Source organism: Apteryx mantelli, chromosome 30, assembly GCF_036417845.1.
Source record: "Apteryx mantelli isolate bAptMan1 chromosome 30, bAptMan1.hap1, whole genome shotgun sequence".
Lineage (NCBI taxonomy): Eukaryota > Metazoa > Chordata > Aves > Apterygiformes > Apterygidae > Apteryx > Apteryx mantelli.
Genome location: NC_090007.1, coordinates 3,599,703 through 3,621,425, shown reverse-complemented (window position 1 = coordinate 3,621,425; position 21,723 = coordinate 3,599,703). Strand labels below are relative to the sequence as shown.

The 21,723-nt window shown below is 69.9% G+C and overlaps 4 protein-coding genes across 7 annotated transcripts in view; 2 read left to right on the top strand and 2 right to left on the bottom strand.

The window, feature by feature from the left end:
* The first annotated feature begins 1,793 nt into the window (after window positions 1–1,793).
* On the top strand, window positions 1,794–7,613 carry FSD1 (fibronectin type III and SPRY domain containing 1). The gene is made up of 13 exons (XM_067312891.1): window positions 1,794–1,840; window positions 2,866–2,961; window positions 3,260–3,391; window positions 3,460–3,561; window positions 4,216–4,238; window positions 4,479–4,600; window positions 5,167–5,376; window positions 5,547–5,645; window positions 5,806–5,965; window positions 6,152–6,231; window positions 6,532–6,783; window positions 6,908–6,996; window positions 7,205–7,613. Exons 1-13 carry the CDS (start codon window positions 1,829–1,831, stop codon window positions 7,313–7,315), a joined length of 1,488 nt encoding a protein of 495 aa, XP_067168992.1. The 5' UTR covers window positions 1,794–1,828; the 3' UTR covers window positions 7,316–7,613.
* Window positions 7,614–7,898: 285 nt separating this feature from the next.
* STAP2 (signal transducing adaptor family member 2) lies at window positions 7,899–12,555 on the bottom strand. 2 transcript variants are annotated; one of them, XM_067312750.1, is made up of 11 exons: window positions 12,397–12,555; window positions 11,933–12,004; window positions 11,450–11,545; window positions 10,724–10,780; window positions 10,469–10,596; window positions 10,253–10,384; window positions 9,627–9,696; window positions 9,093–9,189; window positions 8,573–8,809; window positions 8,376–8,453; window positions 7,899–8,131 (listed from the first exon to the last, which is right to left on the bottom strand). In XM_067312750.1, the coding sequence occupies exons 1-11, from the start codon at window positions 12,481–12,483 to the stop codon at window positions 8,073–8,075; spliced, it is 1,113 nt and encodes a 370-aa protein (XP_067168851.1). In that variant the 5' UTR covers window positions 12,484–12,555; the 3' UTR covers window positions 7,899–8,072. The 2 variants fall into 2 exon arrangements, with proteins under 2 accessions (XP_067168851.1, XP_067168852.1); XM_067312751.1 differs by lacking the exon at window positions 8,573–8,809 and having other exon boundaries at window positions 12,397–12,554.
* A 221-nt stretch (window positions 12,556–12,776) lies between these two features.
* On the top strand, window positions 12,777–16,936 carry MPND (MPN domain containing). The gene is made up of 14 exons (XM_067313022.1): window positions 12,777–12,833; window positions 13,489–13,721; window positions 13,823–14,053; window positions 14,214–14,376; window positions 14,459–14,543; window positions 14,668–14,764; window positions 15,015–15,087; window positions 15,174–15,250; window positions 15,340–15,508; window positions 15,592–15,662; window positions 15,752–15,841; window positions 16,118–16,210; window positions 16,382–16,501; window positions 16,813–16,936. Exons 1-13 carry the CDS (start codon window positions 12,827–12,829, stop codon window positions 16,466–16,468), a joined length of 1,476 nt encoding a protein of 491 aa, XP_067169123.1. The 5' UTR covers window positions 12,777–12,826; the 3' UTR covers window positions 16,469–16,501; window positions 16,813–16,936.
* An 85-nt stretch (window positions 16,937–17,021) lies between these two features.
* Window positions 17,022–21,723, bottom strand: part of SH3GL1 (SH3 domain containing GRB2 like 1, endophilin A2) — a 31,819-nt gene continuing 27,117 nt past the window's right edge. For 2 of the 3 annotated variants that reach the window (XM_067313024.1, XM_067313023.1), the window contains exons 8-10: window positions 21,285–21,409; window positions 20,767–20,820; window positions 17,022–18,963 (exon numbers count right to left, since the gene is read on the bottom strand). In XM_067313024.1, coding sequence (XP_067169125.1) covers window positions 18,767–18,963; window positions 20,767–20,820; window positions 21,285–21,409 — 376 coding nt within the window. In that variant the 3' untranslated portion in view covers window positions 17,022–18,766. The remainder of the gene's footprint in view (window positions 18,964–20,766; window positions 20,821–21,284; window positions 21,410–21,723) is intronic. The other variant, XM_067313025.1, reaches the window with a different exon arrangement.

Below are 21,723 nucleotides of genomic sequence, written 5' to 3'. Positions count from 1 at the left end.
CCCCTCTGTCTGTCCCACTCCATCCCCCTTCATGTCCCCATCCCATTGCCCCCAGCCGTGTCAACCCCCGCTGCCCGTCCGTCTGTCCCCAATTCGTCCCCCTAACCCCTCTCCAGCCCCCCAGGACAAACGTCCCCCCCGGTCCCCAAGGCCCCGTGGGGCAGAGCCAGGCACCCCCCAACCACCTGCCCTGGCCAAGGGGGAAGGGGACACAGGGACCGTCCCCTCCGGCCTCCCTCAGCCAGCCCTGTCCCCCCCCCGACCCGACTCACCGGTGAGGAGGGTGAGGAGGACGAGGACTCCAAGCCCCCACATCCCGGTGCCCCCGCTCGCGTCCCCGACGTGTCCCTGTCACCGAGGTGTCTGCACCCCCCCCCCCCCGAGGCACCACTGTCCCCGAAGAGTCCTCGCCCGTCACCCCCGCCTGCCCCATGTGACGCCACGGCTTCCTGCCACAGCGCTGCCACAGCCCTGGGGACGGCAGGCGCCGACGGGGGCAGGTGACAAGGACGTGGACATTGCTGGACAATGACGTGGACGGGGGCCATGGACGAGGACAGGGGACGGGGACATGAACGTCGACGTGGGCATGGATGGGATGGGGGACAGGGACGGGGACATGGACAGGGACATCGGCGAGGATGGTGATGGGGGAGAGGGATGGGGAAGCAGGCAGGGATGGGGGACAGGGACAAGGACAGGGACATGGCCATCGGTGAGGATGGGGATGGAGGAGAGGGATGGGGACATGGACAGGGGACAGGGACATCGGCGAGGATGGTGATGGGGGAGAGGGATGGGGAAGCAGGCAGGGATGGGGGACAGGGACAAGGACAGGGACATGGACATCGGTGAGGATGGGGATGGAGGAGAGGGATGAGGACATGGACAGGGACATCAGCAAGGATGGCGGTGGGGGAGAGGGATGGGGAAGCAGGCAGGGACAGGGACGAGGACAGGGACATGGACATCGGTGAGGATGGGGATGGAGGAGAGGGATGAGGACATGGACAGGGACATCAGCAAGGATGGCGGTGGGGGAGAGGGATGGGGAAGCAGGCAGGGACAGGGACGAGGACAGGGACATGGACATCGGTGAGGATGGGGATGGAGGAGAGGGATGAGGACATGGACAGGGACATCAGCAAGGATGGTGGTGGGGGAGAGGGATGGGGAAGCAGGCAGGGACAGGGACGAGGACAGGGACATGGACATCGGTGAGGATGGGGATGTGGACAGGGATGGGGACAGGGTTGGGGCACCCTCCGGGGTGGGGGAGGGGGGGGTCTCGCACCAGGACCCCCTACCTGGACAAGGGAAACTGAGGCAGCTCCAGCCCGGCCCCCTACACGGGAACATGTCACCCGTCTGGCCGTGACCCCTGGCTTGGGGACACATCCTGACCCCCGGTGCACACTGGGGGTCCCCACCCCAGACCCACTGGGAGAACTGGGACAACGGGGCCCCTCTTACTGGGAGACATTCCTCCCCCCCCCCCCCCACCCCAACTTTGTGCCCCAGCCTGGGGCGCCGCTGCCCGCCGGCGCTCAGCGCGCCCGGGGCCCGCGGCCTCGGCGGTGACCGGGACTCCATTTCCCAGCGTGCCCCGGGGGGGTCCCCCGGGACTCCATTTCCCAGCGTGCCCCGGGGCCTCCCGGGACTCCATTTCCCAGCGTGCCCCGGGAGCGCGCTGGGTTTCCCGGCGCGCCGCGGGGCCCGGACTCGGTTTCCCGGCGTGCCCCGCGCGGGCGGGGCGGGCGGGGGCGCCGCTCCCGCTTTGTTGGTGTCCGGGGTCGGGCGGCGGCGGCGGCGGCGGGGCCGGCCCGGTATGGGCGACCAGGTGGGGCCGGGCCGGGCCGGGCCGCGGGCCGGGGGGGAGGAAGAGGGAGGGATGGGGGGATGGAGAGAGGGAGGAAGGAGGGAGGGATGGAGGGATGAAGAGAGGCGGGATGAAGAGAGGAGGGATGGAGGAAGGAGGGATGGATGGAGGGATGGAGAGAGGAGGGGTGCAGGAAGGAGGGATGGATGGAGAGAGGAGGGATGGAGAAAGGAGGGATGGAGGGATGGAGAGAGGAGGGATGGAGGAAGGAGGGATAGAGGAAGGAGATACGAAGGGAGGAGGGATGGAGGAAAGAAGGATGGAAGGATGGAGAAAGGAGGGATGGGTGTTGGAGGAAAGAAGGCTGAAAGAGGGGTGGAGGAAGAAGGGACTGAGGGGTGCAGGAAGGAGGGATGAAGGGGATGAAGGTTGGAGGAAGGAGGGTCAGAGGTGTGGAGGAACAGGGAATGGAGGGAGAAAGGAGGGATAGAGAATGAAGGGAGGAGGGATGAGTAAGGAGGGGTGGAAGGATGCAGGATGGAGGAAGGAGGGACAGATGGATGAAGGATGGAGAGGGGAGGGATAGAGAATGAAGGGAGAAGAGGTGAAGGATAGAGGGATGGAGGGATGCAGGATGGAGGGAGGAGGGATGCAGGATGGAGGGATGCAGGAGGGAGGAGGGATGCAGGATGGAGGGAGGGAGGATGCAGGATGGATGGCCGGAGGACGCAGCCCGCAAGGGGGGGCGCTGAGGCTCCCCCCCCCCCCGGGGAGGTCCCCGAGGGGGCAGCGCCGGGCCGGGGGGACGTGCGGAGGGCTGTTCCCCTCCCTGCCAGGGCAACGCGCACGCTTGCCAAGTCATGTCGCAGCTGCCTGCCATGGCCGCAGAGCCACGCAGGGCCCCAGACGCCTGGGCCCCCTCCGCGCCTGGCACGCGCCGGCCGGCAGGGAGGGGCTGGCCGGGGGGGCAGGGTGCTGAGCCGGCCCCGGGGCGCTGGGCGCTGCCGGGGGGCTGCGGGGGGACGCTGACAGCGGTGCCGGGGCAGGAGGCGCTGCGGAAGATCATCACCACACTGGCCGTGAAGAATGAGGAGATCCAAAATTTCATCTACGCCCTCAAGCAGATGCTGCAGAACGTGGAGGTAGCCCCGGCCCCCCCTCGCCCGCCAGCCTTCGGCCTCGCGCCGTCCCCGCCACCAGCCCCGTCGCCTTCGGTGCCTGCTGGGGCCCCGTCCCAGCTGTTGCGGGTGCCCCCATCGGCTCGCTGGGGCCCCTTCTCCCCCCAGAGCACAAGCACCATGCACCCACCTTCTCCAAGGGCGTCAGGGGTGGCCCTGGGCAGCCCCGTCACCCGTCGGAGATGGGGAGAGACGGGCGGGCGCGGGGCAGCGGCGAGGCCGGGGCCGGGCCGTGCTCGCTGACGCCCGGCATCGCCGCCAGGACAACTCGGCCCGGGTGCAGGAGGACCTGGAGGGCGAGTTTCAGTCCCTGTACGCGCTGCTGGACGAGCTCAAGGACAACATGCTCATGAAGATCAAGCAGGACCGCGCCAGCCGCACCTACGAGCTGCAGGTGAGCGCCCGCCCTGCGCGCCCGCTGGCCGCGGCCACCGCCACCCACTGCCGCTCTCCCCCCTTCAGGCCCAGCTGGCGGCTTGCGCCAAGGCCCTGGAGAGCTCGGAGGAGCTGCTGGAGACGGCCAACCAGACCCTGGAGACCGCCAACAACCACGACTTCCCCCAGGTGGGCAGCGGGGAGCCGCGCCGGCCACCCTCCCGCCTGGCTGCCCCGGATTAACGCCCGGCACGGCGGCACGAAGCCTCCCATCCCTCTTGCTCTCCAGCCGATGCCTCCTCGTAACTGCGCTTGCCCCAGGCGGGCACCTCTGCTCTCTTTCCAGCCTGGGCGCCGTGTTAACGCTGGGCTGGCTTCGCCCGCTGCGCGACTAGATTAGCACCGGGCAAGCGGGCACCGGTTAGAGCACCGGGACGCCCGGGTCGTGGCGGGGAGGAGGAGGAGGGTTAAAGCAGTGCGTGGCAGGGGGGCCCGGGCGCCTGGGCCCTCTTGTTCGCCTGCCCCGGGGGTGCTGCTTCGTGGCCTCTTTCTGCTGCGGGCACGTGGCCGCACGGGTGTCCCCGTGGGGCGATGGGCGCTGTAGCAGGGCAGGGACGTGGTCACGCTGTGCCGCGCGGGTTTGGCGGCAGGGATTTGGGTGTGCTTTGCCACGCAGGTTTGGCGGCAGGGATGTGGGCGCCCCGTGCCGCGCGGTTTCGGCGGCAGGGATTTGGGCGCGCTGTGCCACGCGGGTCCCAGAGCAGGGCACGCCGTACCACGCTGGCTCCTGGCATTGCTGTCTCACCCTCTATTTTTTCTCCTCTTTTCCTCTCCGCTCTCAAGGCTGCCAAACAGATCAAGGATAGGTACGGTACCCCCGTGCCCCCCCGCTGCCCCCCGCTGCCCCCCGCGCCCCCACTAACCCGCGGCGTGTCGTCACCCGCGCCCCGCTCCCGCTCCCGCTCCGTGGGCACGGGGCCGGGGGCTCTGCCCACCCTCTCCCCGCGGCCGCGCAGGGTGGGGGGCGGCCGGGCAGGGCCGGGGGAGCGCCCGGCTCCCGGCCCCGCTGACTCGCGTCCCTGTGGCCGTCTCGTGTCCCTGCGCAGCGTGACGATGGCGCCCGCCTTCCGCCTCTCGCTCAAGGCCAAGGTGAGCGATAACATGAGCCACTTGATGGTGGATTTTGCCCAGGAGCGGCGCCTGCTCCAGGCCCTCGCCTTCCTGCCAGGTATCGCCCACGGGCAGCGGGTGCCGGGGACGCGGGTGCCGGGGGGCACAGGGCACGGCGGGCAGGCAGCCGGGCAGGGTGGTGTTTCTCCCAGTACGGAGCACTTTGGGGCGCGGGGGGCACCGAGGGGTGCCAGGGCGGGAGGGAGCGAGGGGCTACGAGGCCTGGGGGACTCTGACGTCCCATCCGGAGGGGCAAGGAGGTGCCAGGCAGGGAGGGCTCTGGGGGTGCTGTGCCCAGGGGTGTGGTGGGTGCTGTGCTCAGGCCTCAAGGTCTCTGGGGTGCTGTCCTGGGGTCTTTGGGGTGCCATGCCCACGGGATCTACGTGGATGCCACGTCCAGAAGTCCCCGGGTGCCATGCCCACGTGTTTCTGGGGGTGCCGTTCCCAGGGACCCTGTGGGTGCCATGCCTGGAGGGCTTTGGGGTGCCGTGCCCGGGCCGTCCGTAGGCGCCCTGCCTGGGGTCTCCGGGTGCCCCGGGGGAGCCGTGCCGGCGGGGCTGGGGGTGCCCCGGCTGGCGGCAGGGCTGCCGCAGGCGGGACTGGCACGGCTGCTCCCGCGGGCAGTGCCCAGCACCCCCGAGATCGACCTGGCGGAGTCACTGGTGGCCGACAACTGCGTGACGCTGGCCTGGCGGATGCCCGACGAGGACAGCAAGATCGACCACTACGTGCTGGAGTACCGCAAGACCAACTTTGAGGGGCCACCCCGCGCCAAGGAGGACCAGCCCTGGATGGTCATCGAGGGCATCAAGGGCACCGAGTACACCCTGTCCGGTGAGGGCATGGGGGCAAAACCAGCCCCGCACGCGCCAGGCTTGGAGCAGGCACCGCAGGTGGCAGGGAGCTGGGGCTGTCCCAGTGGGGATGGCGGTGCCAGGCTCTGCAGAGAGCGTGGGGGTCCCGGTGCCCCCCGTGTCCCCCTGCTAACCCTGCCGTGCCCACAGGGCTGAAGTTTGACATGAAGTACATGAATTTCCGGGTGCGGGCGTGTAACAAGGCCGTAGCGGGCGAGTTCTCCGAGCCGGTCACTTTGGAGACCAGAGGTGGGTACCAGGGGGTGGTGTTGGGCACCAGGGGTGGCAGGGCGCTCAGCGGGACCCCCGTGCCACCCCTTCCTGCCCCTTCCCAGCCGAGCCAGGGCTCCGTGACCCCTCGGTGCCAGGCGGGGGACGTGGGGGACGCGCTGATGGTGGCTGTCCCCAGCGTTCATGTTCCGGCTGGACGCCAGCACGTCCCACCAGAACCTGCGGGTGGAGGACCTCAGCGTGGAGTGGGACGCCACGGGCGGCAAGGTGCAGGACGTCAAGGCCCGCGAGAAGGACGGGAAGGGCAGGACGGCCTCGCCAGCCAACTCGCCCGCCAGGTAACGCCAACCTCCGCCGTCCCCACCAACCCCGGGGTAACACCAACCTCCAGGTAACGCCACCCCCCCAGTAATGCCTGCTGCCCCCGAGTAACGCCACCCCCAGGTAATGCCAACCCCCTTGGGTAATGCCAACCTCCCCATGTAATGCTAACCCCCTGCCTCACCGGCGTCCGTCTGTCCTAGGGTCGTGCAGTCGCCCAAGCGGATGCCCTCGGGGCGCGGGGGCAGAGACCGCTTCACCGCCGAGTCCTACACGGTGCTGGGTGAGCGCCGGGGCACCGAGGGCAGCAGGGGTGGCGACGGGGACCTTGCGGGCAGGGAGGGTGGAGAGGGGATGGGGACCTGGGGACACAGGGGAGCACAGCGGAGGTGAGGACCTGATGGCACAGAGGGGTATGGTGGCATGAGATGGGGTGGGCATGGGGCACCCAGGGGCGCAGGAAGGGGTGCGCAGGTGTGTGCCAGCCCCCCAGAAGCCCTGGGGCAGAGGTCGGACCCTGACACGGGGACAAGGCTCCGGGGCAGAGCCGTGCCCAGCCCGTGCCAGCGCCCGGTGCCCGCAGGCGACACGCTGATCGACGCGGACGACCACTACTGGGAGGTGCGGTACGACCGGGACAGCAAGGCCTTCGGCGTGGGGGTGGCGTATCGCAGCCTGGGCAAGTTTGACCAGCTGGGCAAGACCTCGGCCTCCTGGTGCCTCCACCTCAACAACTGGCTCCAGGTCAGCTTCAGCGCCAAGCACGCCAACAAGGCCAAGGTGCTGGACGTGCCCGTGCCCGACTGCATCGGCGTCTACTGCAATTTCCACGAAGGTGGGTGCGGGCGCGGGGCGCTGCCAGGGGATGGGACGGTCACCGCCAGGGCGCTGGGTGCTGCACAGCGGGCGGCAGAGCCAGGAGACCCTGCCGGAGCTCAGGGAGCCGCGTGTGCCCGCAGGGTTCCTGTCCTTCTACAACGCCAGGACTAAACAGCTGCTGCACACCTTCAAGGCCAAATTCACCCAGCCGGTGCTTCCCGCCTTCATGGTAAGCGGGGGCCGAGCGGGCGGGTGGGGGCCCTGGGGAACCCGCCGGGGTGGCAGGGCCGGGCAGCACGGCGCCTCGGGGTGCTCCTGGAGGGCAGCTCAGCACCTCGCTCCTGCAGCGCCACGCAGGACGCCCGGGGTCGCGGCCGTGGGGCTCGTCGGTGCCCCGTGCCCAGCCGCGGCTCTGTGCCCCCCCCCCCCCCTTCCAGGTGTGGTGCGGCAGCTTCCACGTCTCCTCGGGCCTGCAGGTGCCCAGCGCCGTGAAATGCCTCCAGAAGCGGAACAGCACCGCCAGCAGCTCCAACGCCAGCCTGACCTAGAGCCGTGCCCGCTGCGGGCCCCCCCAGGCAAGAGCACCGAATGTACCGACCCCCCCACCCCGCGCGTACGATGCCCTCGCCGCCCGCCCCGGCCCGGGGCACCGGCAGGGCTGTGCCAGCTCGCCGAGCCCCCGCGGGACGCCGGGGCCGGGACGCGCTGGCACCCGCGGCCTCCGGGTCGCCCCCCCGACTCCACGTCATCCCCCCCCCTCGCTGCCACGGGCACCGGCCTGGGTGCTGCCCCCTCACCATCGACAGCTGCTTCTGGCCTTAAGAATAAATTGGGATCTAGGTGTGACGCGGCCCCGCTGCCGTGCCTGGGGCTGGGAGGGTGCGGGGTGGCACCAGGCCGAGGCGGAAAGGGGGCGTTTTTGGCGGGGAAAGTCCCGCTCCGTGCTGTCCCCGTGGCGCCAAGGACTCAGCCAGGGACCGAGCAGGATGGATGTGACTTTATTTGCAACGTCACCCTGGGCAACGCGGTTTGGGGGCCCGTTTCTGCCTCCGGTGCCAGGCTGCGCCGCCTGCACCCTGCAACGGCACCCATCCCCACGCGCCCCCCCCCCCCCGCCCCGAGGGGGTCCAGGCAGGGCTGGGGGGCAGTTTTGCCCCGGGGGGGGGCACTAGTGTCCTCGCACGTGGCTGGTCACTCGCAGGGGGGTCACCCAGGCCCCCACTCAGCGCCAAGGCAGAGCCCTGCTGCCTGGGGGGGGGGGGCTGTGCCCGGCACAGGGCACCCACGGGGCCCCCGCAGCACCCATCAGTCGCCGATGAGAGCTCGTCGCGCCTGCAGCTTCTTGGCAAGCTCCTCCACCATGTCTGCGGCACGGAGATGGGGCTGGAAAGGTGGCGGGCAGGGGGCCCAGGCGTCCGGGCCCCCACCCCCCCATCTCCAGCCACTGCTGGCACCTGCACCCCCATGGGCCACTCTGCTCTGAGCACCCGCTCGTCCCTGCTCCCCCCCCCCGGGCCGGTGGCAGGACCCAGGTGTCCTCCGCCACCCCCTCCAGCCCATCGCCCCCAGCCCCAGCAGTGGGGCCCAGGCGTCCGGGCCCCCCCTCACCAGAGGAGCCGTCATGCAGGGGCAGCAGGGAACGTCGGGGGACAGCGCGGGGTGCCGAGCTCCGCAGGTCTCCAGCACCTGTAGAGAAGCGCCGGGGGGGGGGGGGGGGGGTCAGCATGGGGGTGCCCCCCACCCCGCTCGCTGCGGGCAGGCTCTGCCCCTCCTGCCTCAGTTTCCCCGTGCCCGGCCGAGCTCACCCTGCTCGTTCACGTAGGTCTGCTCGTCCGGCGGGGGGGCGGCGGGCGCCCCCGGGGGCTGCGGCGCGGGGGGGCCGGGGTTCGGGGCCGGCCGCGGCGCGGGGGCGCGGGGCAGAGCAGGCGCGTGCGGCCGGCGGGGCTGGGGCGCGGGGGCAGCCCGGGGGGCCGCGGGCGGGCGGGGGGGCTCGCACACCGCCCGGACCCTCTCCCCGTTCTCCCCGTCCGTCTCCACGAATTCTGGAGCAGAGAGAGGACGTCACTGACCCTGCGCGTGGCCCTACCCCCCCCCCCCCAGCACGATCCCCCAGCAACCCCAACCGCCCCCCCAAAACCCCCCCAAACCCCCTCCAACGCTGACCTGCGACCCCTCAGCGCCCCATAACTCCCTCCAACGCCCCCAGTCCGCCAACACCCTCCTGCAACACCCTATGTCCCCCCTCCCTGGACCCCAACGGCCCCAGCCACCGTCCTGCAGCACCCCACACCCTTAGCCCCCCTCCGCGCCCCCCCCGGCACCCACCGAGCCGCGGCGTGTACTCCCTGGCCAGGGGCCGCAGGCTGCCCTTGCTGTTCTCCACGAAGTAGGCCACCACCTCGGCCAGCGAGGAGCACCGGTGCTGGGGGGACGCGGCGTCACGCGGGCACCCCCGGGGGCACCCCGCTGCCCCCCCGTCCCAGCCCTGTGGGTCCCACTCGCTGGGGCTCCCAGTCCCTTGGGGTAACCAGGAGGTCCCATCCCTTGGGTCCTGGGCTGTGGCGGGGGGGGGGGGTCTCAGTTCCTGGGGGTCCCAATTCCTTGACTCCAAGTCCCCAGGGGTCCCAGCCCTTGTGGGTCCCTGTCCTTAGGGGTCCCAATCCCTTGTGTCCCAGACCTTGGGGGGTCCCAGCCGCTGGAGGCCCCAAACCCCGACACCCCAGGCCTGGGGGCTCCCGGGCCTTGGGGAGTCTCACTTCTGGGGCTCCCTGTCCCCAGGAGTCCCTGCCTCGGGGGCACAGCTGGGTGCTCGGGGTCCCTGTCCCCAGGGCCAGCCAGGCTCTGCCCCCCATCACTCACCGGCGTCTCCACGTCGATGACGTATTCCTGCCCCACACGGGTCACCTTGTAGTGCTTCACCAGCGCAGCGCTGCCCGCCAGGGCTCCATCAGCGGGTGGCACAGGCACGGCGGGTGGGCCGGGCCCGCCAGCGTGGGGTCCTGCCACCCCTCGCACGGGGACCTGCACCCTGGTGCCACCCCCCCCCCTCCTTGCACAGGGACCCGCACACTGGTGCCACCCCTCGCATGGAGACCCGCACCCTGGAGCCACCCCTTACACGGGGACCCATGTCCTGGAGCCACCCCTTGCTTGGGGACCCATGTCCTGGAGCCACCCCTTGCACGGGGACCCATGTCTTGGTGCCAGACCCTTGCACGGGGACCCATGTCCTGGTGCCAGACCCTTGCATGGGGACCCATGTCCTGGAGCCACCCCTTGCACGGGGACACATGTCTTGGTGCCAGCCCCTCTCATGGGGACCCATGTCCTGGAGCCACCTCTCACATGGGGACCCACGTCCTGATGCCAGGCCCTCGCACGGGGACCCATGTGCTGGTGCCAGACCCTTGCACGGGGACCCACACCCTGGTGCCAGCCCCACACGAGACCCCCACCCCCACCTCCCGGCGGCGGGCCCCGCTCACCCGCTCAGCGCCTGGCGCGTGGTGACGGAGACGCCCTGGCCGTGCCCGCCAGGACGCAGCACCATGTTCCCGCTGCCCGCGCTCCGCTCCAGCAGCCGCTCGGCCTCCGTGCGCGACACCTCGTAGAAGCAGCTGGGCACCGCGGGGTGAGCCGAGCCGGGCCACCAGCCCCGGTGGGGACAGCGGCCCCCCGCGGCCCCCCCGTCCCGCACTCACTCGGGCACCGGCGGCTCCGGGGGGCCAGGGGCGGCCGGCGTTGCCCTCCGATCCCGCTCCTCGCGCAGCGCCTCCTCCAGCTGCACCACGTGGCCCGGCAGCAGCGCCAGGTCCGCGGGCACCTGCATCTGCGGGAGGGCACGGGGCGCTGGGCACGGCGCGGGGACCCCGCCGGGGACGCCCAGGCCACCGCGCTGCCCGGCCCCCCCACCCACACCCACCCAGGCCAGCCTGGTGCCAGCGCCCCGTGCCCACCTCCACCATGGTCAGGATGAATCCCCGCCACATCTCCTGCGCCTCCGGGCTCTCCGCCTGCAAGGGAGCGGGTGGGGGGCGAGGGCAGACGGCGGCCTGTCCCCTGTGTCCCCCCCCCCGACTGTCCCTGTGCCCCTCCCTGTCCCTGCATCTCCCCGTGTCCCCAAACCCTAGCCCCTGGGGCCCCCCTTCACCCCCAACCCTGTCCTCCTGTCTATCTGTGCTCCCATGTCTCCCCCCGTGTCCCCAAACCCTGTCCCCTGTGCCCGTGTCCCTCCCAGCCCCCTAACCATGTCCCCTCTGTCCCTCCATGTCCCTGTGCCCCCATGTCCCCAAACCCTGTCCCCTGCGCCCCTCTGTGTCCCCCTTCACTCCCTGACCCTGTCCCTATGCCCCTCCGTGCCCCTGGATCCCCCCCAGCCCCCTAACCCTGTCCCCTGTGCCCCTCCATGTCCCTGTGCTCCCCCCATGTTCCCAAATCCCATCCCCTGTGTCCCTCTGTGCCCCTGGGTCCCTCCCAGCCCCCAGCCCTGTCCCCTGCACCCCTGTATCCCCCCATGTCCCCAAGCCCTGTCCCCCAGGCCCCCCATGCTTGCGTCTCCCTCTGTCCCCCCCACCCGTGCCCCCTCCACACTGTCCCTTCGTCCTCCAGCCCCCCAACGCCCCCAACTCCCTCGTGCCCCCCAATGTCCCCCCCCCGCGTCCCCCCGGCGGGGTGTCCCTCACCTTCAGCGTCACCTCCCGGCCCCGCAGCCGCAGGCTGAGCCGGGGGCCCTCGGCCCGCAGCGCCACCAGCTCGCCCAGGTCCAGCGTCTCCAGGGGCTGGGGGCACCCAGAGCCCGTGGGGCCCCCGCCGACGCCGGCCACAGGCGACACGAGCGGGCCAGGCCTCAACCTGCCCCCAGCCCTCCCAGAGGGGGTCCCCAGCTTGGGGGGGGTCCCACCTGGGGGGGGTCCCAGCCAGTCCCACTCAGAGGTCCCAGTCCTGGGGGTCCCAGTCAGGGGGTCCCACCCCCAGGGGTCCCAGCTTGGGGGGGGGGTCCCACCTCGAGGGTCTCAGGTGTCCCGGCCTGGGGGGTCCCACTTCGGGGGTCCCGTTTGGAGGTCCCACCTCGGGGGTCCCGGCCCCAGGGGTGTCCCAGGGGTCCCAGTCCCGGGGGTCCCACCCGGGGGGGTCCCAGCCCCGGCCCCCCCCAACCCCCCCCGTACCTGGGGGTCCTGGGGCGCCGGGTAGAAGTTGAGCGTGAGCCCCCGCAGCCCGGCCCAGACCCTCCGGTAGCCCTGCAGGACCGGGCGGGACGGGACGGGGCCGCCTCAGCACCGGGCACCGGGCACCGGGCACCGCGCGCCGGGAGCCGGGAGCCGAGCACCGGGAAGTGCGCGCGGCGCACCGGGAACATGGCACCGGGAAGTGCGCGCCGGGAACCGGGCAGCGACACCAGCACCCGGCACCGCGCCGGCAGCGCTCTGGGGGGCCGGGGAGAGCCGGGGCCGGGGCGGCGGCGGCCGATTCCCCGGGGGGGGGGGGGGGGGAGGGTCGGGTGGGGACGGTCCCGGGTGTCGGTCCCGGGGGAGTCCCGGGGGTGGGTCCTGGGGATCGGTCCCGGGGATCGGACCCGGGGATCGGTCCCGTGGGAGCCCCGGGGGGTCGGTCCCGGGGGGTCCCAGCCCACCTTGTCCCGCGGCCCCCGCTTCTCCACGAAGCCCTCGTAGCTGTGCTGGGTCCGGCGCCGGCGGGACGGCAGCACCGGCAGCGCCATCTCCGCCCGCCGCCGCCGCAGGCAGCGCAGGTGCCGCCGGGCCGGGCCGGGCCGGGCCGGGTCGTTACCGGGCACCGGGCACCGGGCCAGCCCCGCCCGCGGGGCCCCGGGGGGGGGGGGGAGAGCGCGGAGCGAAGGGCACCGCGGGGCCGGGGCTAAGCCCCGGGGGGGGGCGGGACTAAGCCCGGGGGGCGGGGCCAGGCCCCCGGTGCGGCGAGGGGGCGGGGCGAGGGGCGGGGCCTGGCCCCCGGTGCGGCGGGGGGGGCGGGGCACGCCCGTCACGTGGTGCCGCCGCCGCCGCCGCCGGGCCGCGCGCGCCGGGGCAGGACGGAGCGGCGGGAGCATGGCAGGTAGCGGCGCGGGGCGCGGGGCCCGGCGGCACCGGCACCGGCACCGGCACCGGCACCGGGGCGGGCAGGGCAGGGCAGGGGCGGACGCACCTGCGCGCACACACGCGCCCCCCCGCGCACGCGCCCCCCCAGTGCACCTGCGCGCACGCAGCCCGGCCGCCGCGGTGCAGCGAGGGGCAGCGAGGGGGGGTCGGGGTTTGGGGGGCTCTGCTCGCCCAGGGGCCTCGTCCTGGGGACCCCCTGCCCCCCGTCCCCGTGTCCTTCTGTCCCCATGTGCCTATATACCCGGCCCCGTGGCCCCCTGTCCCTGTGTCCCCTGTGTCCCCATATCCCCCTGTCCCAAAGTCTCCTTGTCCCTGTGTCCTCGTGTCCCCCTGTCCCCATATCCCCGTGTCCCCAAGTCTCCTTGTCCCCGTGTCCTCCCATCCCCGTGTCCCCCAGCCTTGTGTCCTTATGTCCCCCTGGCTCTGTGTCCCCACGTCCCCCTGTTTCCATATCCCCTGTCCCTATGTCCCCCCCATCCCCGTGTCCCCTGTCCCTGAAGCACGGCGTGGGGCAGGCACCCGCACGCACCCAGGGGCCCAGACCCGGTGCCGGGGGGGGCCCAGGTGTCCTGCCCGCCGGAGGGGACCCACGGCGGTGGCACGTCTTGCAGCGCTGGAGGCCGGCTCCCCCGGCGGGGACGACTGCTTGGAGGAGGACGAGGATGAGCTGGAGCCAGGGCTGGACGAGGCGGAAGCGGAGGCCGAGCCGGAGCCCGAGAGCGGGGCGAAGGCGGCGGGGGGCGCCCGGGGGGCCGTGCTCACCCGCCGCGGCATCACCCTGCGCGTGCTGCTCCGCGACGGCCTCCTCGAGCCGGCCCGCGGCGTCCTCTCCATCTACTACCTGGTGAGCGCCGGCGCGGTGCGGTGCAGCGCGGCACCCCGGGACGGGCACCCGGGGCCGGTGCCCCCCGCTCACCCCCCCATCCTCCCCGTCCCCCCCCCCAGGGCAAGAAGTTCGTGGGGGACCTGGGGGCGGACGGGACCATCACGTGGCAGGAGACGGGGCAAGTGTTCAACTCGCCCAGCGCCTGGGCCACCCACTGCAAGCGCCTGGTGAACCCCGCCAAGAAGTCGGGCTGCGGCTGGGCCTCCGTCCGCTACAAGGGCCAGAAGCTGGACCAGTACAAAGCCGCCTGGCTGCGGAAGCACCAGCCCAACGCGCCCGCCGCCGAGGAGGTGGGTCGGCCGCCGGCGGGGGTGCTGGGTGCCGCCGCGATGCTTCGCTCCCCCAAATCGCCTCCCTGTGCAAGCTCGCAGCTCCCGAAAAGCTGCTGCCTCCATGCGGGGTTGGGGGGGGGATCCGCGGGGGCCGGTGCCAGCCCTGCACCGCCCGCAGAGCCTGGCCAGCGAGGGAGAGGAGGACGAGCTGCCCGAGGAGGAGGAAGAGGAGGCAGCGGCGGGGAAGGAGGGCCGGGCGCCGGAGCCGGCCGCCGCCAAGAAGCCGGAGGAGAGGAGCAAGAAGCAGCAATGCAAGAGCCTGGCGGAGCAGCCGGCGGCAGGTAGGGGGCTGCGGGGCGCCCACGGGTGCTCCAGGCCGGCCGGGCACCCCGGGCAGCGGCGACGGCGTGTTTCGTTTCGCAGAGCACGGCCCCCCCGGGAAGAGGCCGGAGAACAAGCCCCGGGTCCCCGTCCGCTACTGCACCCTGGGCACCCGCGACTCGGCCAGGTAGGGCGCGAGGGGACCCGAGCCCCATGGGTGCCCCCGTCCGGCACCCTCCTTGCCGGGGGTGGCCGGGAGCCGGAGGGGCCCGGGGTGGCCGGCGGCACCGGGGGCTGTGGGTGTCTTGCAGGAACCCCCAGACCCTGGTGGAGGTGACGTCCTTCGCGGCCATCAACAAGTTCCAGCCCTTCAACGTGGCCATCTCCAGCAACGTCCTCCTGCTCCTGGTGCGTCCCCTCCCCGCGGGCCTGGGGTCCCGCTGGCCGCCGGGGCGGGGGGATTCTCTGATGGCTGGCGGGGGGGTTGCGCGCAGGGGAACAGGGACGCGCGCCCTCCTCGCTGCATTGGGACGGCAGTGCTGGGTGGCTTCTCGCACCAGCGGGGACATCCACGGGGTGCAAATTTTGGAGAGTGGGAGCCCAGGGAAAGTATTTGGCGGGGGGGGAGCAGAGCCGTCGATTTTGCCTTTTCCTTTAGGATTTCCACAGCCACCTGACGCGGAGCGAAGTGGTGGGGTACCTGGGCGGCCGGTGGGACACCAACACGCAGCGTAGGTACCGCCGTGGGGCGGCCGGTCCCCGTCCCGGCGCGGGGTGACGGGGGGGCAGAGCCGCCCACCCCGCGCCTCCCTTGCAGTGCTGACGGTCCTGCGAGCCTTCCCGTGCCGCACGCGCCTGGGGGACGCCGAATCCGCCGCCGCCGTGGAGGAGGAGGTAAACCCGCCGCGAAGGGTGCCGGGCCGGGGATGCCGGGGAGCCCGAGCACGACGGCGTCTCCGTCTCCCCCCCTTCCCCGGTCGCAGATCTGCCAGAGCCTGTTCCTGCGGGGGCTCTCGCTGGTGGGCTGGTACCACAGCCACCCCTTCGGCCCCGCGCTGCCCTCGCTGCACGACATCGACGCCCAGATGGACTACCAGCTCAAGCTGCAGGGCAGCGGCAACGGCTTCCAGCCCTGCCTGGCCCTCATCTGCGGTGAGCGACCGGCCCGCGGGGGGGGCCGGGGCGGCCCCACGCCGGCCGCGGCCCCCGTCAGCCCCCCCGCTTTCGCCTCGCAGGGCCCTACTATCACGGCAACCCCGGTGCCGAGTCCAGAATCGCGCCCTTCTGGGTGATGCCGCCGCCGGAGGTGAGTGGTTCCCCCCCCCCGGGGATGGGGGGGCAGCGCGGTGCCCGGGGCGCCGTGCCGCGGGATGACCCCGCTCCCTGCTCTCCCAGCAAAGGCCCAACGACTACGGCATCCCCATGGACGTGGAGGTGGCCTACATCCAGGACGGCTTCCTCACCAACGACGTCCTGCAGGAGATGGTGAGCACGGGGCAGGGCTGGATCCTCGTGCCCCCCTGTCCCCCCCCCAACCCCCATCTGCCCCCCCATCCACTCCCCTGCCCCATCGGAGCCAGACCATGGCTCCATCACCCGTCCCTGTGTCCTCCCTGGTGATGGTGACACCAGCCACCATCTACTCTCACTCTCCGTTGCCACCCGTGCTGTTGCAGTCTCGGTGCCCGCAGGGATGGGGAGGGGGCCGAGTGCCCGGCCCCGGGCGCCCCCGTCCCTGCAGCCCCCCTGTCCCTGCTGCAGACGCTGCTGGTGGAGTTTTACAAGGGGGCCCCGGACCTGGTGAAGTTTCAGGAGCTGTGGAGCCAGGATCAGACCTACCTGGACAAACTGAAGGTGAAGGGGGGGGGCCACACTGGGGGGGAGCCACCCCCATCCTCCTTGGGGTTTTTCTTAGGGTTTCTTTCCACCATGGGATGCTCATGGCATGGGGCAAAGTGCAGGGACTAAGAGGAACCAGGCCCAGCCTGCGCGGGGTCAGGGCCGTGACTCCTGTTCCCATCTCAGGGCTCCCTGGCCGCCCGGACCCCCAAAGACCAGAGCTTCACCCACATCCTGGAGCAGATCTACAGCCTCCTTAAGCACAGCAGCTGAGGAGGGCGGCAGCCCGCGTCCGACGCGTACCAGGTGCCTTCCCAGCGGCCCGGGCTCGGCTCCAAGCACGGGGCTCAGCCGGGCATGGCGCGGGGGGGATGCCCCGCGGGGACGCCCCGTCGCCCGCTGCTCCCGCGAGCTCGCCCGAGGGGGGCCGGGACCCGGCTGGCTCCTGCCCGTGCCCCGAGCAGCCGCCTCGGGCCGCGCGCTGGGGGTCTCGGGGCCTGGCCGGCCGCGGCGCGGCGGTGAAGGGGAGGGTGGTGGTGGTGGTGGCGGTTGGGAGTCTCGGCTCTAAGTTATTTATTTGTGGAAGCGGTAGTTGATTAAAGAGCGGTTCCTGACAGGCGGCGAGTGTGTGGCTCCGCTGCGTTGGGGACACCCTGGTAGCGCTGGAGGGGACGGTGCCGGTGGGAGCGAAGACCCTCGTGTGCTCCAGGTACCACCGAGCTCCCTGCTTTTATGGGCTGCTCCTGCCGGGCAGAGCGGTCCCACGCCAGCCCCGGCTCGGCCACGGGGAAGGGCCCTGCTCGCGCTCAGGGAGAGGACACAGCCGTTAGAAAGAAGAAAACATTTAATACTTTTATTCAGAGATACAAGTCGAGATTTGTGGGTCGTCTTTTTTTCCCCTAAAAACCAGGAGAAACCCTTACAAAAAGATCTAGCAAGTTGTCCCAGCTGAAAGATCTCTTCAATCCACCTGAGCGGGAGCCAGAGCTCCTGAGCCACCATCCCGGCCCCCGCCAGGGAGGGGACAGAGGTGACGGCCCCGAGGACACCGGTCCCTCGGGCTCCCTGCGCCGCTGGGAGCGAGGGGGAGCCGCCTCTGCCCCCGCGTCCCGCACCGGGGTCGGGTGCCGGTGCCGGACGAGGGGCAGCTCGTGCGGGGAGATGGGCCCGCTCGGAGCGCGGCGCCCTGGGCTCAGCCTCGGCTGGGCGGCGTGTCAGTGCCGGGCATCGGACATACATAAACATGCACGGTTAAAAACGTTAAAAAGGTTGTGTGTAAATGTAACAGGAGAGGGGAGCAGCGGGGACGGGAGGTGCTGCGGCGCGGGAGCGGTACGGAGCTAGGGCAGGAAGGAGAGCGGTGCCGCCGAGGCGCAGAGCTGCTGCCCGCGGGGGCCCGGCGGCGGCAGGGAGTGTGCCGGTGCGGGCAGGAGCGAGGAAGCGAGCGCGCTGCTGCGGGGAGCAAAGGCAGCGGCTCCCGCGCTCGAGGGCCTGGGGCCCGCAGGGTCACGGCTCCGGCCCCGGCCCCGAGGAGGGGCGCTGCGGGGCAGAGCTGGGGCAGCGCCAAAGGCACCTATAAGGATCAGCCTAGCTCAAGCCAAGCGGCTCCGAGCAACGCTCCCGCGGCAGAAAGGAGCAACCACCACCTTCGGAGCCGAGCTCTGCCGGGGAAGGGGCAGAGGGTTAACCTCCTGCGCCGGACGCTCCTGCTCCGTCCTCCCGGGAAGGGGAGGGATGGAGGGACGGCGCAGAGCCGCAGGCAGGGCTCAGCACCCGCGAGGAGCGCTGGGCTGGTTAGTGTTTGACCTGCATCGTAGTGTTGCTCCGCCACGCGATGCCTCCGCTGAGCTCAGGGCGTCGGGGAGCGGAGGCAGCCGCCGTCCCCTCCCGCGACAGCGCGGAGGGTCCGGGGGGGGGAACCCGGCTCCGGTGTCAGGACAAGCGGGGGCCTGGGGCTGCGCGTCCCCCCCAGGGAGGCGGGTAGTGTTCAAGGGCTGCCGGCTCCCCCCACCCCGGGGCAGGGGGGGGGAGCAAAGCTCGCGGCCCGGCGCGGAGCCACTTCGCCCCACGTGCCGCCCGCCACCGGCGCCGAGAGGGGTCCCGCGCTCGCCCGGCCGCGCATCGCCCCGCGCTGACGCTCAGCACGAAGGACACGCGCCCCGAGCGCGACCGCGCGCGTGGCTCTCCGACGCAGCCACTCTGGCTCGCACGGACACTCGACCCAAAGGAAAGACAAAACGTGGCAGGGAGAGGCCTGTGGCTCGGCTTAAATTGTACAAACCGGGAGGAACCTGGCGGGGCCTGTAAAGTACCTAAGTTCAAGCACCAGAAGGACCAAAAAAAAAAAGGTAAAATAAAACCAAATTCACTGGGTGGGGAGGGCGTTCGACCCTTCTGGCTTGTTCCCTGCTGGCGGTCTCGCCCCGAGCCGAGGCGCAGAGCTAACGCGGCCACCTCTTCCCGCCCGCCCCGCCGGAGAGGCCTAGTGTCAGGATAAACGTGGAATGCAGGCTCGGCCGCGCGCCGCGGGGCAGGCGCGGGTGGGGGGGGGGAACGGGGAGAGACGGCGTTTCACTGAGGTAGCGGAACCAGCACTTCCACGTAGTTGAGCGGGAAGAAGCCCGACTGGCCGTTGATCATGCCCTCGTACCAGTTTTCGTCGATCTGGTTGGTCAGGGTGATGATGTCGCCTTCCTTGAAGCCCAGCTCGCCGTCGTTCTCGGGCTCGAAGTCGTACAGCGCCTTGCAGCAGGGCTGGTCCAGGTGAGCTGCGGGGAGAGGCGGGCGGGCGAGGTGAGCGGGCCCCCGGCGCGCCGGCACGGCCGCGGGCCGCTCGCCCCGGCGGACGCCCCGTTATGGGGCCTGCCAGAGCCGGGACTCGCTCAACCCTGGTTTCCCAACCGAGCGCCAGGGCTCCGTCCCTTAACTTTGCCCCCCGCTGTAATACATTAACTCGGCCCCTTGGAACCCCTGCGTGGCTTCTCGCTCGCTAGTTGCTCTGCCTTCTTGCTCCAGCCATCGCCTCTCACGATCTCCTCCCAAACCAGACCCTCCCCTACAGCACCCAGCGCTGCTTCTTGCTGGCTGGAGTCCCCTCACCGTATCGGAAGTTAAACGCCGAGCTAAGCTACACCACCGCTCGGACAACGTGCTGGAAACCGGGCGGAAGCGGTAGCCACGTTACTCCTCCGTCGATGACAACCTGCTGCCCGGTTAGTCGATGATGGGGTTGTGCATCGCCCCGTGGCGAGGCGGGCAGAGCCGCAGGGATTTCCCGGGCAGCTCTGTACGCCTTCTCCGCTCCAGAGGATTCACCTCCGGGGCCTGACGGCGATGGGAGCGAGAAGCCCTGCTGCTGAGCGGCCTCTCCGAGAGGAAGCTCCGCACTGCCACTGCCTCTCCGGGCAGGGGCTTCAGGTGATGCACGCAATGCCCTGGAGATACCCGGGACTGGGCTAACGGGGCGGGAGAACCCAAATCTGCTTCCCCCATCTCAGCTACATGATTTAAGCATGAGGTCTTTAGACCACAAATGGTATTAGGGGTGTTTTGCAGCAGGGAAAGCTGCTGCCTGCTCGATTTAGGCACTAAACTAAAAGCTCTGGGACAGGCAGGCACCAAGCTTTGTGGTTGTAGGAGCCCTACTGAAAACAGATGGAGCTAACACAGTCCACCAGGGTCTCTGGGCCCCCATTTCCCCTCCCTGTCACTCCGGAGCCTGGCGTGGCTCTGTGCTAGAGCTCTCCCAAACAGGACAGGGGAAACAGCACAACGAGGACAGCACAACTGGTTTGCTGAACATCCACAGCAAGGAAGGAACCAACACTAGAAGAGGACCCAGAAAACACCAAAAGCAGCCAAAAAGAGCCAAAGCAGGTCCATTTTTCAGACAACTTCCCAAAATACCAAGCTGGTCCCGCAACCACAGCACTTCCTCTACACTGGGCTCGAGTCTTCCCGTCCCGCAGCTGCACCACAAGCCCTACGCTTTCCCCGCTCTAATGCCTCCAAGCCACAGATCCAGCTCGGCCTCCGCACCCCAGCGAGAGCCCTCCGGGCCCCTTCGGCAGGAACGCCGACCTGCAAACCCTGCCCAGGGCCCTCCTCACTCCCGCGACCCACTCAAGGCTCCGGGAGCATCCGCCACAAGTCCCACTCGGTGTGTCTAAGCACTACCCGCTCTGTCTCCAGCCTTCAGCTGCGGCGTATAGGGGCAGCAGGTACCATGAGCAGGAGAGAGCAGGGCTGCGTTGCTTGTAACAGGATCGGCTCGTCACCGACATGTCTGATACCTCCTGGAAGAGCACCTGATCTCTGTGGCCTCAGCAGGACACGCCTGCGTGAAGACTGCTGCTCCAGGGGAGCAAAAGCCCAAGTTTTGGGGCAGCAAATATCAGTATAGCGCAGCTGTGTTAATTTGGGCCTTGGTAGAGACAAGGTTTAGCTCAGCTGTTCCGCTGGCCAGGCACAGAGGAACTAGTGGCTCCAAGCAGCAGTGTCAATGGAGGAGGAGCAAGGAGGGATGGGGAGAGGTGGTCACACATCATGCAGTGCGGAGGGAGGAAACTCACGGATACTCCTGACGGAGGCCCGGGACGGCTTGTCGGATCGGAAAGAGGAGGAAGCTGCTTCCAAACAAAAAGAGACATGCTTAAAACAACGTGAACTGGAGAGAGGGAAAGGCAGGCCCCAAAGGGAGGATCTGTTAGGAGAAACAGGGCATCCTGCATGCTGCGTTAGAAACCCATCTGCCTCGTCGGGACCAGGGAGGGACAAATGCAGCGTAATGGAGGACAGGGAGGGAGTGAGGGATGTTTAATTTTTCCTGTCTGCCACTGCTGGCACTGACTGGACACTATGGGTCAGTGACCCTGGCTGGAGGCCCTGCTGGGACTATCCCAAAGCCAAGATAATGAACGTTGCCAGGCACCAAGAGAAAAGAGCCTGAGTGTCGAGGCATTTCTGACATCTTCGAGGCACATCCAGCAGGCCAGAAATATTATTTCCAGGCAGAGAAGTTCCCCTCCATCCCCAGGAGGCCACCCGTGTTCCGGAGGCACCTGCCTGCACATACGTAGGACAACTTTACCTGAGACTTTGGGGGTAGGATTGCAAGAGAAGCCCCCGTTAGACTGGTCAGTGTCTCCAAAGTCATACGTCTCCCTGGGTTTGGGCTTGTATTCCCGCTTGGGACGTGAGGAGGCCTCCCTCATTCTAGAAGAAGGAAAACAAACGTGATTAAATTGAAGTGACACCGAGTATGACGAGATCAGCTCATGTCTTGCCTGCTGTTGTGAATGCTTCGGAGAAATGATGCTGTTGTCTTGTCAAGGCTAGAACAGGAAACCTTCCCTCCCATGTCCCGACAGCTCCTGCTGCCCAGGCAGGTATCGCTTGCCCCTCGCACCCGCACAGAGGCAAGTCTCAGCTGTCTCCACCTCAGGCCTGGGACTGAGCTCATCCTGCAAGGCTGTATTTGTATCATATGTTAGAAGAATTTGATGCAGAGAACTGAGCAATGTGACATC

Coding starts and splice junctions, on each gene's coding strand:
- FSD1 (XM_067312891.1), top strand. Junction 3,392..3,459: donor GCCGCACCTACGAGCTGCAG/GTGAGCGCCCGC, acceptor TCCCCCCTTCAG/GCCCAGCTGGCGGCTTGCGC. Junction 5,646..5,805: donor GGTCACTTTGGAGACCAGAG/GTGGGTACCAGG, acceptor GGCTGTCCCCAG/CGTTCATGTTCCGGCTGGAC.
- STAP2 (XM_067312750.1), bottom strand. CDS start 12,483: ATGGCGCTGCCGGTGCTGCCGTCCCGCCGGCGCCGGACCCAGCACAGC. Junction 10,781..11,449: donor GCCGGGAGGTGACGCTGAAG/GTGAGGGACACC, acceptor GCTCCCTTGCAG/GCGGAGAGCCCGGAGGCGCA. Junction 8,454..8,572: donor GACCTACGTGAACGAGCAGG/GTGAGCTCGGCC, acceptor GCTTCTCTACAG/GTGCTGGAGACCTGCGGAGC.
- MPND (XM_067313022.1), top strand. Junction 13,722..13,822: donor TCCTCTCCATCTACTACCTG/GTGAGCGCCGGC, acceptor CCCCCCCCCCAG/GGCAAGAAGTTCGTGGGGGA. Junction 14,544..14,667: donor GGCACCCGCGACTCGGCCAG/GTAGGGCGCGAG, acceptor GGTGTCTTGCAG/GAACCCCCAGACCCTGGTGG.